The following is a 19,679-nucleotide window of genomic DNA, read 5'->3' as shown; positions in this document are numbered from 1 at the left end:
TCTACAAGTCTCTGTCGCAGGGACAAATGGGGCTTGTAGTGTTCCATTCACAGATAGGTCTAAAAAAATAAAAAAATAAAAAAAAATTGTGACTGGATGACGAGGCTGTGTGAGCACAGTCATGCCAAAAAGATATTAGTATGTGCTGAGGAGAACAACCCAGCGATTCAAGGAATGTGACCATGTTAGAACCTAAATAGGGGCGTGAAATTAAATATGTTCACAAAAGGTGGACTTGGCCTTTAAAGCGGATGTGCGATGAAAAAAAAAAAAATATTAAAAGTCAGCAGCTACAAATACTGCAGCTGCTGACTTTTAATATTTGGACAAGAGTCCAGCGCCGTCCGCAGCAGAGGACGAGCGATCGCTCGTCACTCTGCTGCTCCCCCGCAGTTCACCCAAAACTGTGTGGCTGGAAGTGGGTGCAAATAGCTGTCTTTAGACAGGTATCTGCACCCCCCTCTCCCCTGAAAGGTGTCAAAATCAGCGCAAGTTCCACTTTAGGGTGGAGCTCCACTTTAATGCTGACAGAGAGACCAATCAGTTTCCAGGTTTTATTGTCAAAGCTTAATTGAACAAGCTGAAGTTAAAAAGTTGATTGGCTATCATGAACAGAGCTGCACCAGATTCTGAGTGCATCAGTTTTAGTAAACTGCATGTAAATAAGGGCCAATTTTTTTAAAAAATAAATAAATAAAAACCACCACACACACACACACACACACACACACACACACACACACACACACACACACACAGTTAATATTGAGGAAATGTAAGGAATAGCGAGGGCCGCCATTGCGGACTTCCTATAAATATGCCTATTGCCTCCTGGCTACTTACAGATGTGTGGTGATTCAGAAGAATCAGCCGGTCCATCCTCTGATGCACCAGATTCTGCCATTGGTTGTGTACCAACCTGAAAAAATTCAAGGTCATCAGTAAAAATAAATATCATTACCAATTTAATCAAACATAAAAAAAAAAACTCCAAACATGGACGATGTCAGGAACAAAACCATTACTTACAAGAAGAGTAAAAGCATAGCTGGTTATCATAAACAATATGTCACTGAAACATCTAATGCAAGATACTGGGCTCAATGCACTCAAGCGTACACATGATCGGATGTTCCGATGGGAATTGTGTGTTGACAGCCTGTTGGTGGAAAATATGACCGTTTGTACGCTCCATCGGACAATTGCTGTCACATTTTCCGTGGACATATGTTGGATAGAAGACTTTAAAATTTTCCGTGGACAATCGGTCTTCTGATGGATTTTCCGATTGTGTGAAGCAATGTTCACCAAACACAATATTAGCAGAAGGTGCCCAAAGGGTGGCACTAAAGTTGTGTTTGTTGGCTGACAATTGTGTGCCGTTTGTATGCAAGACAAATGCCAGGCACATGCCCTTCGGACAAAAGTCCAACTCTTTGTCTGTGGAAAATCTGATCGTGTGTACGAGGCTCAAGAGTTAGGCTGAGTTCACACTAGTGCGAATTGGATGCAGGTTTTCCCATTATCCAATTCGCACAGGAGATTGTGGCCGGCTCTCTATAGAGCCGGTTGACATTTCTTCGCAGCGGCTCCGGTAAGATTTGCACAAGAGCCCTGTGCTTCTTCTGGTTCATTTCAGACTTGAAAACGGTGAATGAGGACACACCGGACTCCTGCTGTGAGCTGCTGCATGCTCATATGTGAACCCAGCCTTAAATACCGCATTAGTATCTGCATTCAAATAATTCTAGTATTTAACCCATGAACATGCAATTAAAAAATAAATCAAACATTACTACATGAGTTAAATACCAAAAAAAAAAAAAAAAATGCAAAATAGGGTGAGTTTGGGGCGCAGAGAATGCGAACGAAGCCCACCCAGGTGTGTTACAACAGAGAATGAATATTGGCTATTGTAACACTAATCCTACTCCCGGACAATCAGGAGGTGCGTTTTGAGACCTGTCACCCAATTGGCTGAAAGGACAGACAATCCTATTAGATGCATAGGAGGAGGGGACCCCCACCCCCCCAAAAAAAAAAAAAAAAAAAAGAAGACGACCTGGAAAAGGCATTTCTGGTCCTACAGGAAATCCCCAGCCTAATGAGCAAAATCTGACCTTTGCAGCAAGGTCAGGTGGCTGCATTCAAGAAACCCTAAAGACCCATTCTCTAGCATTTCTATGAGTAGTACTCCCAGAGATACCCAAGTGATTCTCAAAAATCCATGGCATGACCTCATGCCAAAGGAAATTGCTAATCTTCAAATCAGCCTTGCCCTCTGTACTGTTCCATAACCCCCTACTAGCACTGCCATTTCAGCTCAACCCTGCGCACAGTATATTCTGTACATGTTTTTTTAATGAGGGAGATTGCACTGCACCAGCATAACTCAAGACACCATGACGCTTACCTCCTGTGGTCGGTCTTCCTGCATTATAGAATTCGTTCCAGCAGATAAAAACCTGAAGAATTAAAATTAAAAAAAAAAGTGTCAGTAGAATGCTATTGAAAGACTAACAGACCCATTGCATCTATAAAGTCCTGTGTTAAGTGTACTCCCAGTTTCCCACCAAGCCAATGTCCTATGTCGTGAACAGTCTGTGTAATCTGATTTCTTGCTATTCTGGGCTAGAGAGGTCAGAAATATACACAGTGGGTACGGAAAGTAATCAGACCCCCTTAAATTTTCCATTCTTTGTTATATTGCAGCCATTCGCTAAAATCATTTAAGTTCATTTTGTTTCCTCATTAATGTACGCACAGCACCCCATATTGACAGAAAAACACATAATTGTTGACATTTTTGCAGATTTATATAAAAAAAAATGAAATATCACATGGTCCCAAGTATTCAGACCGTTGCTCAGTATTTAGTAGAAACAACCTTTTGATCTAATACAGCCATGAGTCTTTTTGGGAAAGATGCAACAAGTTTTTCACACCTGGATTTGGGGATTCTCTGCCATTCCTCCTTGCAGATCCTCTCCAGTTGTCAGGTTGGATGGTAAACATTGATGGACAGCCATTTTTAGGTCTCTCCAGAGATGCTCAATTGGGTTTAAGTCAGGGCTCTGGCTGGGCCATTCAAGAACAGTCCTGGAGTCCTCATTTTAGCTGTGTGCTTAGGGTCATTGTCTTGTTGGAAGGTAAACCTTCGGCCAAGTCTGAGGTCCTGAGCACTCTGGAGAAGGTTTTCATCCAGGATATCCCTGTACTTGGCCGCATTAATCTTTTCCTCGATTGCAACAAGTCGTCCTGTCCCTGCAGCTGAAAAACACCCCCACAGCATGCTGCTGCCACCACCATGCTTCACTGTTGGGACTGTATTGAACAGGTGATGAGCAGTGGCTGGTTTTCTCCACATATACTGCTTAGAATTAAGGCCAAAAAGTTCCATCTTGGTCTCATCGGACCAGAGAATCTTATTTCACACCATCCTGGAGTCCTTCAGGTGTTTTTTTTTTTTTAGCAAACTTCATTCAGGCTTTCATGTGTCTTGCACTGAGGAGATGCTTTCTGTCGGGCCACTCTGCCATAAAGCCCCGACTGGTGGAAGGCTGCATTGATGGTTGACTTTCTACAACTTTCTCCCATCTCCCGACTGCATCTCTGGAGCTCAGCCACAGTGATCTTTGTTCTTTACCTCTCTCACCAAAGCTCTTCTCCCCCGATAGCTCAGTTTGGCCGGACGGCCAGCTCTAGGAAGGGTTCTGGTTGTACCAAACATCTTCCATTTAAGGATTATGGAGGCCACTGTGCTCTTAGGAACATTAAGTGCAGCAGAATTTTTTTTGTAACCTTGACCAGATCAATGCCTTACCACAATTCTGTCTCTGAGCTCTTCAGGCAGTTCCTTTGACCTCATGATTCTCATTTGCTGGCACTGTGAGCTGTAAGGTCTTATATAGACAGGTGTGTGGCTTTCCTAATCAAGTCCAATCAGTATAATCAAACACAGCTGGACTCAAATGAAGGTGTAGAACCATCTCAGGCTGGGTTCACACTTGTCCTACAAATGGTCCTACATTGGGAGCTTCATGTAGCATGACGTGTGAAAATCAATTTTTCCCTATGAGAGCTGTCTTAACAAGTCGGTCCGACTTTGAAAATGCTCCCTGTACTACTTTTGGTCCTACATTGATCTTACTTCAACCCATTGAATATCATTGAAGTCGGACCAAAGTAGTATCCGGTTCATGAAAGTAGGATGGATGTAGGACCAATGTAGGATAAATGTAGGACCAATGTAGGACCAATGTAGCAGAGCAAAGTAGGATGAAAGTAGTGTAGTATTGTGAACCCAGCCTCAAGGATGATCAGGAGAAATGGACAGCACTGGAGTTAAATATACGAGTGTCACAGCAAAGGGTCTGAATACTTAGGACCATGTGATATTTCAGTTTTTCTTTTTTAATAAAACTGCAAAAATGTCAACAATTCTTTGTTTTTCTGTCAATATGGGGTGCTGTGTGTACATTAATGAGGAAACAAAATGAACTTAAATGATTTTAGCAAATGGCTGCAATATAACAAAGAGTGAAAAATTTAAGGGGGTCTGAATAATGTACTGCATGGGTAATTATAAATATATATTTATCACACACACACACACACACAATGCATTGCATATAAAGATTACAAACCCCTGCAGTAAGTAAAGAAATGGAGGGTGCTGGAAAGATACTCAAAATTGATAATATAAAATCTGTGATCAAGTGTAAGTGATAACACTGTATGGTTATAAGGGCATAATAATGAAATGTAGCGGTGATCTAAAATTATCTCTGATGAAAAATGTCCATTAATGTGAAAAAGGAGAGAGAGAGCGAGAGACAGTTGAATCAAACAGTCCTGATAAATGGACAAACAATGGATGCGCATCACTGAAAAAAAATATAGAAACTGGCAGGGAGAAAAACCACCGAGTGTATGAAGGCTTACCAGAGATAGACTTCATCTGGGGTATATGCCAAGTAGACAAAACGCGTCAGTTTGAGTCCTGCCAACATCATTACGCTATTCCACGTCTCTGCTACAGCTTGCATTTTCCATTGTAATGCATGTGTTCCTTTTATACTGTTTTTACATTACCGTATTTTCCGGCGTATAAGACGACCTTTTGGATGCAAAAAAAAATGCATCCAAAGTCGGGGGTCGTCTTATACGCCGATGACAGTCTCCGTCTGCTGTGAGCGTCCATAATTTAAAAGCCGTGCCTCCTCAGATCGTTCCGCGATAGGCGGAACACAAATTTTCCCAGCAGCGCCTCTGTTCTGTGTTCCTCCTATCACAGATGCCTTCTCATCCTCGGACGAGAGGACGTCCGTGATAGGCGGAACACTGAACAGAGGCCCTGTTGGGAAAATTTGTGTTCCGCCTATCACGGAACAGTCTGAGGAGAAGGCGTGGCTTTTAAATCATGGACGTCCGCAGCCTGACAGAGACTGTCATCAGCCTGGAAGCCAGAATCTGCAAAAAGTGAGTGATGGCACAGTGGGGGCAAAGTGATGGCACAGTGGGGGCAAAGTGATGGCACAGTGGGGGCATGCAATGGCACAGTGAGATTTGAAAAAAGCCTGTTTCTGTCAGCGGTTGTTCTGGCTACCCCTCAGCTTCCAGAAAGACTAGTAAGAAGGGGGTAGTCTTATACGGCAAGTATATCCCAAAACCAAAATTGTTCCTGGAAAATTAGGGGGTCTTCTTATACGCCCAGTCGTCTTATACGCCGGCAAATACGGTAAATATTATTTAAACAATGTCACACTATGTGGAACCTTTCTTTAATTTTTGGTTGCATCGTCTCAGTATGTGGACATCCTTCTCTTTTCCTCCATGTGAATTCCAACAGTACGTTTCATTGCTAACCTGCTGAGGACCCGTGCTGGTTTTATCCGTAACTGAAAATAGCAACCTAGATCTTCCCTTTAAAAACTGTGAATGGCAACATAAGCCTGCATGACTTAAGAGGTATATGCCCCTTTAAGTCTACTTTCTCCGGTAAGCCTTCATAGTCGGTGGTGGTTCTCTCTGCAAATTTCTATATCTTTTCCATTGACGCCTCTTCTTTCAGTGATGCATATCCATGGTTTTCGTTCGTTTATCAGGAATGTTTGATTCAACTCTCTCTCCTTTTTCACATTAATGGACATTTTCCGTCCAAGATAATTTTAGATCACCGCTACATTTCATTATTATGCCTTTATAACCATACAGTGTTATCACTTACACTTGATCACAGATTTTATATTCTCACTATGAAATTTTTTATATTATCACTTTGAAGAAATTATATATATATATATATATATATATATATATATATATATATATATATATATATATATATATATATATATATATAATCTCACGAGCTGCACATTTGTATTATTTTCTAATGGTCTTTGGCTGCGCTGGCTGCTTTTTATATATTAATTTTGAGCTACAGTGTGGTATATACATTTTTTAAACATGTTCTACTTACCTGTTCAATGCAATGGTTTTGCACAGAGCAGCCCCAATCCTCTTCTCAGGTCCCCTGCTGGCGCTACTCTAATGCGGGCTTACCCCAAACCGATTTTGTGTTTTCATGAGAGACACACACATAGCGTTGCTCGGACCTGCACCCTGCACCCTGCTCCCTCCTCCTCACTGGCTGTGATTGACAGCAGCAGGAGCCAATCGCTCCAGCTGCCATCTCCAAGCCAATGAGAAGCGAGATCCCGGCTCTTGTGCACATGGCTAGATTGAGATTGAGTAAGGCCGCTTGGGGAGAGCTTTACCCAGAAGGCTCTTTACCCTCATGCATAGAATGTATGAAGGAAAAAAAAAAAAAACTTTTTACAGACACTTTAACCTTAACTAAGACCACTCCAGGAAGCACCAGAGTGACAGTATAGCACAAAAATGCATGAGCTATTAAATCAGCCATGTTCACTGGAATCCAATGGCTCCTCCTGAAGTATCCACAAGTTTTTTGAGCTGTAGCTGACCTCATATATGATGGTACCTGTATTGTTTAGGTCCAATGCCCTTTAGCAGAGCCAACAGCATGACACCAGTGAGAATTTTAGCAGTCTGTAACAGAAGCATGTTCCCCACTAAACCCATGTAAGGGGCATTCCCCCCCAAACACCAACATAAAGGGCATTCTCCCCCACTGATCACCAATGTAAAAGGCATTTTATAGAGAGAAAATGTATTAAGAATGAAAATGCATGTATAGCCAAAACATTTTTTGCTTTAAAAAGCATAGGGAAGAGTAAAAACCCCTTTCCCAATAATCTTCCTGTAACAAAGATGGTCAAAGACCTGGCAGCCAGAAGAACCCTGGGAGAAGATGCAGACACTAGCATGAGACCTCTCAGACATTGGACTACTGAAGGGGAGGTAAAAGTATTGTGGACTTGCTAAAGGGAAGAAATGTGAAAAGGAACAATTATCTTTATTTGTTGTCAGCTTTATGGAAAGTACCATGACATGCTGCCGTCACTGGCTGTTTCACTTTCCAGTAAGCCTTACTGGAAATTATTGTGGTGCTATTGCTACATTGTGAAAACAGCTAGCACGTTGGCTACAATAAAAACGACATGCCAAAACACACCAGCAGGTTGGAAATGTACATTTTATATATAAAAAAAAAAAAAAAAATTAAGAAAAAAGCATTTGTAGAAAGAATTACTATATTGTGAGCAATTTGTATTTCTGCTCAATAAGATGTCCATTAGTTACCCATTCTAAACATTTACATAGGTGTTAAAACAGAAAAATTTAAGTAAATATAAAACTTTAACGGAAGTACATTTAGTTTGTTAAAGCAATTTAGGCCTAGACCACGGGTGCTCAATCTGTGGCCCTCCGGCTGTTGCGCAACTACAAGTCCCACTAGGCCAGTGTTTCTCAATTCCAGTCCTCAGCCCCCCCCCCCCCCCCCAACAGGTCAGGTTTTCAGGATTTCCATTATTTTGCACAGGTGATTTGATCAGTTTCACTGCCTTAGTAATCACCACAGCCTTTTCATCTGAGGGAAATCCTGAAAACCTGACCTGTTGGGGGGGCCTGAGGACTGGAATTGAGAAACACTGCACTAGGCATTGCAAGTCACTGACAGTTACAATCTTGACTCCCAAAGGCAAAGGCATGATGGGAATTGTAGTTTTACAACAGCTGGAGGGCCACAGGTTGAGCACCCATGGCCTAGACCGACTTCTGTTTTACTGTAGTGGCATAGATCAGCAGGGACTGGCCGAATTTAATTCCGTGTACGGCCAGCTTAAAATAAAAAGTTTGGGATTAGAAAAAACCCAAACATTTTATATTGACCTAGGTGGCTACAGCATCGATCCAATACTGCATCTTGTCCACAGCTGCCTCTAGACCAGTGGTTCTCATCCTGGGGGTCGGGACCCACTCGGGGGTCAAATGATGATTTGCCAGGGATCACCAAATCCTGGGCTGTTCCTGAAGCCCGTACCGCTGTCACAGCCTTTTTGCAGCCGCCCAGCAGGGCTGTTCCTGGAGCCCGTGGCCGCCCATTCAGTTCACAGCATGGCTGGGGGGCAGAGACTAGAGGTCAGCTGACTGGTGAGGAATGTGAAGTGGGAGGGGCTGGAGGAGACCCCATCTCCTAATTTTAGAATAGGTGACAGTGAAGCCAGAGACACAGTGAGTAACACTACCTGTGATTATAGATGTCATTAAAAGTCCCCACTACAGTTCTCAGATCAGCAGATGACCTTGATCACCAGCACTGCCACTAATCCTATTCCCCCCCACCAGCACAGCCACTAATCCCATTCCCCCCCACCAGCACAGCCACTAATCCCATTCCCCCCCCCACCAGCACAGCCACTAATCCCATTCCCCCCCCCCACCAGCACAGCCACTGATCCCATTCCCCCCCCACCAGCACAGCCACTAATCCCATTCCCCCCCCCACCAGCACAGCCACTGATCCCATTCCCCCCCCACCAGCACAGCCACTGATCCCATTCCCCCCCCACCAGCACAGCCACTGATCCCATTCCCCCCCCACCAGCACAGCCACTGATCCCATTCCCCCCCCACCAGCACAGCCACTGATCCCATTCCCCCCCCACCAGCACAGCCACTGATCCCATTCCCCCCCCACCAGCACAGCCACTGATCCCATTCCCCCCCCACCAGCACAGCCACTGATCCCATTCCCCCCCCACCAGCACAGCCACTGATCCCATTCCCCCCCACCAGCACAGCCACTGATCCCATTCCCCCCACCAGCCCACCAAGGAGCAAGAGAAGGAATAAAAATAGAGAATACATGGACGGGAGAAGAAAAGGAGGTGGAGAAACAAAGAAAGAGGGAGAGAAAGAATAAGAGAAAGAACAAGAAATGTGGCTAGAGAGAGGGATGGGGGAAAAAACAAGAAATTAGGATAAGAGAGCTAAAAGGGAAAGAAAGGAAAACAAAGAGAAAGATTGGTACATCCTAAAAATCTACCATAAGGGGTTTTAATACTGTATGAGTGGAAGGGACTCAAGGAGTGCTAAATGTCCGTGGGTTAGGGGTGCAAATTACTTGTCTTGGCTTGGGTGCCGACAACCCACGCTACGAAAATAATTTTACTGTTAGGGGTCCCCACAACTTGGGAAATTTTATCAAGGGGTCACGGCACTAGAAAGGTTGAGAACCACTGCTCTAGAGCAAGAGCCGAGTGATCGCTCAGGTTTTCGGTCTTGAGAGAGCCGGTGACTGTTAGTCATTGGCTCTGTCCCTCCAGCACTCGCTGGAGCGCTGGGCTGTGGAGGGGGCAGTGCGCTGAGAGGCTGAGCTAGCTGACCATCCAGGTATTTGGGTGGAGCCTGACATTAAAAGGGGGTTGTAAAGGTTTGTTTGTTTTTTTCTAAATAGGTTCCTTTAAGCTAGTGCATTGTTGGTTCACTTATCTTTTCCTTTGATTTCCCTTCTAAATGTTTTTTTTTTTTTTTGTTGTCGGAATTTCTTACTTCCTGTTCCTCATTAAGTTTGCCCCCATCATCCGAGCCGTTCTGGCTGGGGGCTAGTCAGCATGCTCGCCCCCTCCCTTGGGACTACATCCCTGCAGGGAGACTTCTGCCACCATTGCCAGTAAGGGAACCCGGTAGTAAGTATTATGGCTTCACGTCGGCTCCCTACTGCGCATGTGTTCTCCTACTGGCCCGGTGGCGGGGAAAGGAGGGAGCGCGAGCGCCAACGTAATGAGCCATGGCCGAGACTCCCAGAAGTGGCACCAGAGGGAGAGCGGGGGGGGGGGGGGGGAAGAGATAAATGGAGTGGAAGTTCCACTTTTACGAAACCTGACAAGTATTTTTTTTTTTTTTCTACTTTCTTATTTATCCCTTAGTTTAGCCTGATCAGCTCTGAATTAACTCGGACTTCCAGTTAACTATTATTTCCCTTACCTTATCAGTAGATATTTTAAGGTAGACTGCAAGCAAATAGGTTTATTTTAGGTTTTTGCAAATCTGATCTCCAATAAAAAGCCTGCCTGCAATTAAATATTTGAGCTCCACTTTAACTAGCGCTTTCCCCAGGTTATATTCTGCTGCTGCTCACCAAGTCCCTGCTCACTGTAGAGAAACTGCAATAACCAGTACTTCAGGTCATGGCTTATCGAATACCTCTGTGCTCTCCCACAAGGCAGTGTTGGTGAACAAGTGTCAATCCTGAGGCCAATTTTCAGATCAAAAATTGCGAGAATTACAGTTCAAATAAGGGCTTGTTTAGATTAAGGTTCTTCTCAAATTTAGTCTATTCCATTTAAACACAGCATTGAAAAACACAGCGTTTGACAAGGAAAGTCTGCACTTTACTGGCTTTGCTTACAGTTCAAACAAATCTCAATAGAAGATACTAAAGACAATTCATAGAGTGCCTTGAGGCTTTACACCCACTTTAACCTGCGGATTAAGAAACTGTTCTAGGCGTTTATCATTCAACACATGTCTCCTCTATCCACCCATTTACAATTTTCTAGGGTCTATTCCGCTACTGTAATCTGCACAACCACTCCACTGCTGAAGGGGAATGATGATACTGCCCAACAGTCAAAAACCCAGCTTCCAACACACAAAGACGGGGTGTTGGTTTGGTCCAGGGAGCGAATGCTGGTGCAGTAAGTGGGGCTATTAAGCTGGCCATAGACGGATGGAATCTCAGCTGGTTCAGCAGGAAGTGGCCAAGATTCCAACCATGTATGGGCAGGCTGAATCTACCCAAGTTGATTGATCAATCAACTAGGCTACAACCAGCCTGTCAGATATTTCATGTGATTGTCACTAGCTGCTCTTATAGCTACGAGTAGTAGACACTGAGTCGCCCCCACCGGGAGAAGACACTTGCTAAGTTGGAGGAACCCCCCCCCATCAACTGTGATGATGGGGGAATTAAGCGACTTTCTTTTCTGCGACCTGTGGTTGCCAGAAAGAAAATTGCTTCATTTACAGCCAGCTTTACAGCCATTTACTGTGAGCACAGAGATCCACAGCCTAACGAGAGGGAAGCTGTGTCCTGGAGGTGGGCCGCAGCATTGTGAATGAATGAATGAATGGACTTGTATAGCGCAACGCATGCGTATCTGATTGGCTGGTGTGGTCATTTTTACCCCGTAGGATCATGACACGCTAGGGACACACAGTCATACACACATATATTGTGGTTAGGAACTGCTAATCTACATGACCAGGTTAAAGCAATAGGAATATGCTGACCTGTGTTTCAAAAACACACATTAGGCCTCATTCACACAGGCAGATAGAGCTCCACATCCATAAAGAGGGTCATGTACATGTGCTGGGGGGGGGTGTCCCATATTGCCAGCATATAAATATCAATGACAGGGTAAGAGATGCAGTAGCTACGTGGATCTTCCTGCACATCCCAGCGTTTACATCAGTACACAGATCGCGGCTAGGGTTGTAGAGTTGCCACCTCATACACATTAATTACGCAGGTTTTGAGGCCAATTTAATGCAGATAAGGCATTGAGTTTTAGGCCCCTTTCATACTGGGGCAGGAGGTGCGTCGGCGATAGAGCGTCGCTATTTTTAGCGGCGCTTTACCACCAATTTTGCAGCACTATTCAGCCACTAGCGGGGGGCGGTTTTACCCCCCCGCTAGCAGCCGAGAAAGGGTTAAAAACCGCCACAAAGCATCTCTGCAGAGGCACATTGCCGGCGGTATAGCCGCGGTGTTCCATTGATTTCAATGGGCGGGAACGGTGGAGGAGCGTTATACACACTGCTCCTTCACCGCTCTAAAGATGCGGCTAGCAGGACTTTTTTTTTTACTGTCCTGCTAGCACACCGATCCAAGGTGAATGCCCTTGGGCTTTCACACTGGAGACACAGCAGCAGCTGTTTAGACCCCTTTCACACTGAGGAGTTTTTCAGGCGGTTTAGCGCTAAAAATAGCGCATAAATACCGCCTGAAAAACTCCTGCCCTGCAGTCTCAGTGTGAAAGCCCGAGTGCTTTTACACTGAGGCGATGCACTGGCGGGACCGCCCCAAAAGCAGCATCTTTGGAGCAGTGAGTTTACTGCTCCTCCACCGTTCCTTCCCATTGGAAACAATGGGACACCGCGGCTATACTGCTGGCAATGAGCCTCTACAGAGGCGCACTGCGATTGGTATTAACTGTTTTTCGGCCACTAGCGGGCGTTAAAACCGCATCGCTAGAGGCCGAATACCGCCGCAATTTCGACGGTATAGCGCCGCTAAAAATAGCAGTGCTATACCGCCACCGCACCTCCCACCCCAGTGTGAAAGGGGCCTTAGGGTCGGTTTGCAGGCGCCATTTTTAAGGGGTGTAAAAAGGGGTCCAATTACCACCTCAGCCACAAAATTTGTAATATGTGTTCAGTTTTAAAGAGATGAGGTGGCAACTCTATAGGGTTGCCATCCTATCCCTTTAAAGGCAAACACATATTAATAACACAGGTTTTGTAGCTGAAGAAGGTGGTAATGAAACTCACTTTGTGCCTTATCGGCATTAAAATTAGCCTCAGAACCTGTGTAATTAATGTGTTCAGTTTTAAAGGGATGAGGTGGCAACCCTACCCCGGGCACAATCTATCTGGGTCCACATTAGGGATAGGCTCAGGCACGTTCGGACATGAAGTTGTCAAAGCCAACAGCCAATCACAGGTGGCGGAGGCACTCCCTACCCCGCATGCATTTGTGTGATTGTGGGGGAAACATCTCCACTGCCAATGACTGGCTGGTGGGACAGCTCAGGTGGGTTCGGACCTGTGTTATTCCTGATCATGTGCACAGTCTCCATATGGATGTAAACATTAAGATGTGGGAGAACATCCATACAGCTGCTGCATCTCTCAGCCAATCATTGACATTTACAGGCACAAAAGAGCCATCACTCCCCGGGCACATAAATACGGCCCTCTGCGCGGATGTACGGGCATATGCGCTCATGCAAACGCACGTTCCATGCCCCTATACAGGTCAGCTCGCCGCAGACCTTACCCAAGGCTTCGCCTTCTTACTCTGCATGGGCACAGCACAGGGTCACTCAGACAACACTAACAATACAAAAAAATGAGGGTCAGCCATATATCTGTGAGCAATGCCGGTGAGGTGATGCCAAATACAAGGGCTGAGAGGGAAGAGTCCACCTCCTGACAAGTGAGCACCACCTGTGGCCCGAACTACACAGCACACAGCAGTGCTCCATATGGAGAGTGTGAGGCACACATCATGACCCTGCACACCATACTCACTGGACGTAGAGGCACAGAGGGGACGGGAAGGCTCGGGACTGCCAGCTACCCTCTTCCGCTATGAGTGTGGGCGAGCTGGGAACAGGCACTCAGCTGGAGCTACAGCACGGTACAACATGCTGCACTAGTCATCTGTCCGAAGGGAAGCCAGCAGCTCTCTGCGCAATGCCTCATGGGTCTTGTAGTCCGTACATAGCTGAGGCAACGCTTCTACACTACGCAGCGCGTCAGCAAGCGGAACTCCAATTCCCGGCATGCCTTGCGCCACAGGCTCAGCAGAGAGGGAGCCTCCAGTGAGAGACAGTGTTGTCAGCAGAACTTGCAGCCAATCAGGAGTGGAGTAGAGCAGGTCTAGTAGAACAGGGGAACCGAAGTGAACGTCACCGCCCTGCACGTCACCTGCGCTGTGCACGGAGACTGTGTGCTTCTATACACGCAGCTGAGCTGCTCTAATCTAGAGATGACGTCCCAACCACGTGACTCCGGAGAATACGGGCGGAAGTCTGTGATGATGCCGCTACAGCTGATCGAATATCATGTGACTCTGATGAGGCTTTACTGAGATACTAGTTATCATGAACACTGCAGTCTTCATATACCCCTTAACGGGCCTGGTAACACTTCCCTGTGAGGCATCACAGCACCAGGGTTGCCAACCGCCAGTAAATTTTCTGATAGTTTGTAAAAATCTGTGATTTTTTTTTACAACTTCCAGTAAATATCAAGGGCTGATAATGTCATACTGTGTTGACTTTTTAAGTGTAAATCAAGCAACTTACTTTGTTATAGGTATTGTCAGTAATTCCATATCATGTTACTGTTTAAATATTCACTGTGTTAGTTTTTAATGGGAGCAGGGGCGTACCTAGAGCATTTGGCACCCGGGGCAGATCCTATATCTGGCATCCCCCCCCCCCCACATTAAAATGTAAAAACACCCCACTGTTCCCTCTGCATCCCCCAATATCTCTTTGCCACTACTGTGGACCCCCTCTCCACAACTGCACCTCTGAACTCCTTTACATTACACAGCACCCTGCACCTCTGGACCCCTTCACACAGCACTTCTGGACCCCTTTCACTGCAATTACAGATGCAAGTCTTTTTGGGGATGTCTCTACCAGCTTTGCATATCTAGAGAGTGACATTTTTCCACATTCTTCTTTGGAAAATATCTCAAGCCCTGTCAGATTGCATGGAGGGCATCTGTGAACAGTAATTTTCAAGTCGTGCCACAGATTCTCAATTGGACTTAGGTCTGGACTTTGGGCCATTCTAACATATGAATATGCTTTGATCTAAACTATTCCATTGTAGCTCTGGCCGTATGTTTAGGGTCTTTGTCCTGCTGGAACGTGACCTCAGCCCCAGTCTCAAGTCTTTTGCAGACTAACATGTTTTCTTCTAAGGCCCCGTACTCACGACCAAACATGTCTGCTGAAACTGGTCCGCAGACCAGTTTCAGCAGACATGTTTGGCCGTGTGTTGGCCCGAGCGGACCATTTTCGGGCGGATCGGACAGGTTTCCAGCGGACAACTGTTTCCTGGACTTGCTTTAAAACAGTCCGCTGGAAACCTGTCCGGCCGGACATGTACGGTCGTCTGTACAGACCTACCGAGCATGTCCTGCCGCCCGCCATCCCTCGCATGCGTCGAATGACTTTGACGCATGCGTGGAAGCATTTTAAAGCAGGCCGCCCACGTCGCCGCGTCATTGTCGCGGCGACACCGCGGACACGCCCCGCGTATTGTTTACGCGCGGACTTCTGTTCGATGGTGTGTATAGCCATCGAACAGAAGTCCCTGGGCAGTCCCCGGCCAGACATGTCCGATGGAAACGGTCTGCAGACCGTTTTCATCGGACATGTCCTGCCGTGAGTACAAGGCCTAAGATTGCCCTGTATTTGGCTCCATCCATCTTCCCATCAACTCTGACCATCTCTGACTCTGTCCCTGCTGAAAAAAAGTATCTCCACAACATGATACTGCCACCACCATGTTTCACGGTGGGGATGGTATGTTCAGGGTGATGTGCAGTGTTTGTTTTCTGCCACGCGTATCGTTTTGTTTTTAAGCCAAAAAGGTAATTTTGGTCTCATCTGACCGGTGCACCTTCTTCAATATGTTTGTTGTGTCCCCCCCATGGCTTTTCGTAACCTGCAAACAGGACTTCTTATGGCTTTCTTTCAACAATGGCTTTCTTTTTGCCACTCTTCCATAAAGACCAGATTTGTGGAGTGCATGACTAATCATTGTCCTGTGGACAGATTCTCCCACTTAAGCTGTGGATCTCTCCCGCTCCTTCAGAGTTACCATGGGCTTCTTTGCTGCTTTTCTGATGAATGCTCTTCTTGCCCGGCCTGTCAGTTTAGGTGATTGGCCATGTCCTGGTAGGTTTGCAGTTGTGCCCATACTCTTTCCATGTTTGAATGATAGATTGAACAGTGCTCCGTGAGATGTTCAAAGCTTGGGATATTTTTTTTATTAGCCTAACCCTGCTTTAAACTTCTGCACAACTTTTATCCCTGACCTGTCTGGGATGTTTCTTGGCCTTCATGATGCTGTTTGTTCACTAAGGTTTCGGGTTCCTGGGAGGGCTGATGGGAAGACTCTTCAGTTGCTGAAGTAGCAGCTGCAACCAGTGCAGCAAACTGTGTTGTTACAGGCATATCGGGCCCCTGGGAGAATTGATTAGAAGACCCTCTAGTTACTACAGTGGCTGCAACCACTAGTGTAGGGTTCTGTGTTGGTACAGACGTACCGGGTTCCTAGGATGGCTGATGGGAAGACTCTTCAGTTGCTGGAGTGGCAGCTGCTACCAGTGTAGCAAAAAGAAAATGGAAGGCAGATGGGAAGACCCTCTGGTTACTAAGGTGCCAGCTGCCACCAGTGTGGAGACCTGTGTTGGTACAACCGTACCTGGTCCCTGGGAGGGTTCCTCAGGCTTTCCACGAGTCTTCTTGTAGGAACAACCATTTGTCTAATTTTTACTGATTCATTCACAGATTGTAATTCAGAAACGGCAGAAGGGGAAATAGAGAGCTGATGAGAAGATCCCCTGGTTACTGGAGTGGCAGCCGCCACCAGTTTAGGAACCCGTATTGGTACAGTCATACCTGGTCCCTGGAAGGGTTCCTCAGACTTTTTGTTGAGTCTTCTTCTAGGAACAGCCAATTGTTTTGTTTGTCCAACTACATTGGTAGTTGATGATTCAGAAGCTGCAGAATTGGAAATAGAGGGCTGATGGGAATACCCTATGGTTACTGGAGTGGCAGCTGCCACCAGTGTAAGAGCCTGTGTTGGTACAGCCTTATCTGGTCCCTGGGAGGGTTCCTCAGGCTTTCCATTGAGTCTTATAACACTCTATCCCCACACACAACACTTGGACTATGCAGAAAACATACTGTGGTTCTCCTGTTGATGAAGAAAGCTGCTTGTATTGCTCTCTTGAAGATTGGTGCTGATGAGAATCTTTCAAGAGAGTGATGACGTAGTGAACTTGACTTAAAGGGGTTGTAAAGACAAACATATTTTCCTCTTAAATTAAAGTCTGAAGTAGCTGATAAAGTAAAAAGTAATGTTTTGCATTATAACTAGTTTGATACCTGTTGAAATCAAGCATTTTTATTCACATGTGTCACTCCTGAATCGTTATTCTCACTGACTTCCTGGTTTGCGGTGCGCATTCATTCTTGCTACATCACGGCCTAATGGGAACTACAGTTCCCATTAGGTTTAGCCTCCATGCCTGTGAGGGATAAGAGAGCATCTTCACGCAGGTCTGTAGTCATAGGGAGGGGGTGAGCACATTCTGCTTTCCACCATGCAAAACAGCTCAGATGCTGGTGGAAAGCAACAAGAGGAGAGACAGGAAAAGGCATTTTCAAACCTGGATTACTGTATTTTGGAGGTCAAAAGGAAAAACGAGGTAAGTGATATTTAAATGCTCTAGCTTACAGCAATCAATTGATCTAATAAAAAACAAACCTTTAGTGTTCCTTTAAAGATCTTCTCCCTCATGTTTACTAGAAAATCATCCTCTGCCGCCTTCTCATCTAGTTTGAAAATTCTTACAGCGTTTTGTCCATCTTCACTCCCAAAAAGCGGCACCCCCTCCCATTTAAGTGCCATCTGTCACTGCTATAAAGATGTTAACTGACTGAAAAGTCAGCCCAGTTTGCCATGAAGCCAAACCCCTCCTCCCTGCACCAGTTCCTCAGCCACTTGTTAAGCTCCCTAAGCTCATGCTGCCCCTCTGGTGTGGCTTGAGGTACAGGCAGTATTTTTAAAAATACTGCCTTTTCTTCAATAAAGCCCCCAAGTCCCTGAAATCATTTTTAGGGCACCCCATCTTCCTCTAACTTTGTCGTTAGTACCAATATGTATGATGAGAGCTGGATTCTCCCCAGCCCCATCCAACAATATGTCCATCTGATTTGCAATGTCCCGAACACGAGCACCCGGTAAACAACATACTGTTTAGTATTAACAGTCTTTTGTGACAGATTTCTCTCTCTCTGCTTATAATGATTGAGTCCCCTACCACCAGTATCTTCCTATTCTTTGCTGTAACCTTTCCCTCATCTTGGCTGGAGATGTTCTCAAGGTTCCTCTTTTATTTTAGTGGGGTCTGATCTTGAACGTCACATTCTGGTGGAGTCGCAATGTGAATGCCACATTCTCGTGGAGTAACAATGTGAACGCCGCTTTCTGGTTTAGTCTCGACGTGAACGTTACATTTTGGGTGAGCCTCAGTGGGAGAGTTACATTATGGTGCATTCTCAATGTGAACTTCACATTCTGGTGGAGCATCAACCTGAATTTCTTCCAGCTTTTTGGACATCTTTTCTCCCAATAGAGCGTCAGATGCTGGTGGAGGCTCCATGTGAACATCCCATACTGTTGGAGTCTCCATATGAACTTCCCATGCTGGTGGAGTCTCCATGTGAATGTTACTTGCTGGTGGAGTCTCCATGTGAATGTTACATGCTGGTGGAGTCTCCATGTGAACATCACATGCTGGTGGAGTCTCCATGTGAATGTCACATACTGGTGGAGTCTCCATGTGAACTTTACATGCTGGTAGATTCTCCATGTGAACGTCACATGCTGGTGGAGTATCAATGTAGCTTTCACATTCTGTTTCACTCACTGGAGCAGACCTGTCTTATGAGCTGTGTCTGCAGTAAATTCTGCGTACATCTACAATAAAAAAAGAAGAATCTGATTGAGCACCTTAACCACTTATGCCCCGGACCATATTGCTGCCCAAAGACCCAAGGTGTTTTTACAGTTTGGGACTGCGTCGCTTTAACAGACAATTGCGCGGTCGTGCGATGTGGCTCCCAAACAAAATTGGCGTCCTTTTTTCCCCACAAATAGAGCTTTCTTTTGGTGGTATTTGATCACCTCGGCGGGTTTTATTTTTTGCGCTATAAACAAAAATAGAGCGACAATTTTGAAAAAAATGCAATATTTTTTACTTTTTGCTATAATAAATATCCCCCAAAAACATATATAAAAAAAAAAAATCCTCAGTTTAGGGCGATACGTATTCTTGTACCTATTTTTGGTAAAAAAAATCGCAATAAGCGTTTATCGATTGGTTTGCGCTAAATTTATAGCGTTTACAAATGGCGGCGATCAGCGATTTTTTTCGTGACTGCGACATTATGGCGGACACTTCGGACAATTTTGACACATTTTTGGGATTTTTGTAATTTTCACAGCAAAAAATGCATTTAAATTGCATTCTTTATTGTGAAAATGACAGTTGCAGTTTGGGAGTTAACCACAGGTGGCGCTGTAGGATTTGGTGTACACTGTGTGTGTGTTTACAACTGTAGGGGGGTGTGGCTGTAGGAATGACGTCATCGATCGAGTCTCCCTATATAAGGGATCACTCGATCGATGCAGCGCCATAGTGA

General features: G+C 45.4%; 1 protein-coding gene across 1 annotated transcript in view; it reads right to left on the bottom strand.

The window, feature by feature from the left end:
* The window catches only part of TRABD (TraB domain containing), a 34,867-nt gene extending 20,853 nt beyond the window's left edge, over positions 1 to 14,014 (bottom strand). The window contains exons 1-3 of the mRNA XM_040343677.1: positions 13,753 to 14,014; positions 2,414 to 2,465; positions 844 to 919 (exon numbers count right to left, since the gene is read on the bottom strand). Of these exons, the coding sequence (XP_040199611.1) occupies positions 844 to 919; positions 2,414 to 2,437 (100 nt within the window). The 5' untranslated portion in view covers positions 2,438 to 2,465; positions 13,753 to 14,014. The remainder of the gene's footprint in view (positions 1 to 843; positions 920 to 2,413; positions 2,466 to 13,752) is intronic.
* Between the last annotated feature and the right edge of the window lie 5,665 nt (positions 14,015 to 19,679).

The sequence above is a fragment of the Rana temporaria genome, chromosome 3 (genome assembly GCF_905171775.1).
Source record: "Rana temporaria chromosome 3, aRanTem1.1, whole genome shotgun sequence".
NCBI classification, from domain to species: domain Eukaryota; kingdom Metazoa; phylum Chordata; class Amphibia; order Anura; family Ranidae; genus Rana; species Rana temporaria.
This window is presented reverse-complemented; position numbering and strand designations above follow the sequence as displayed.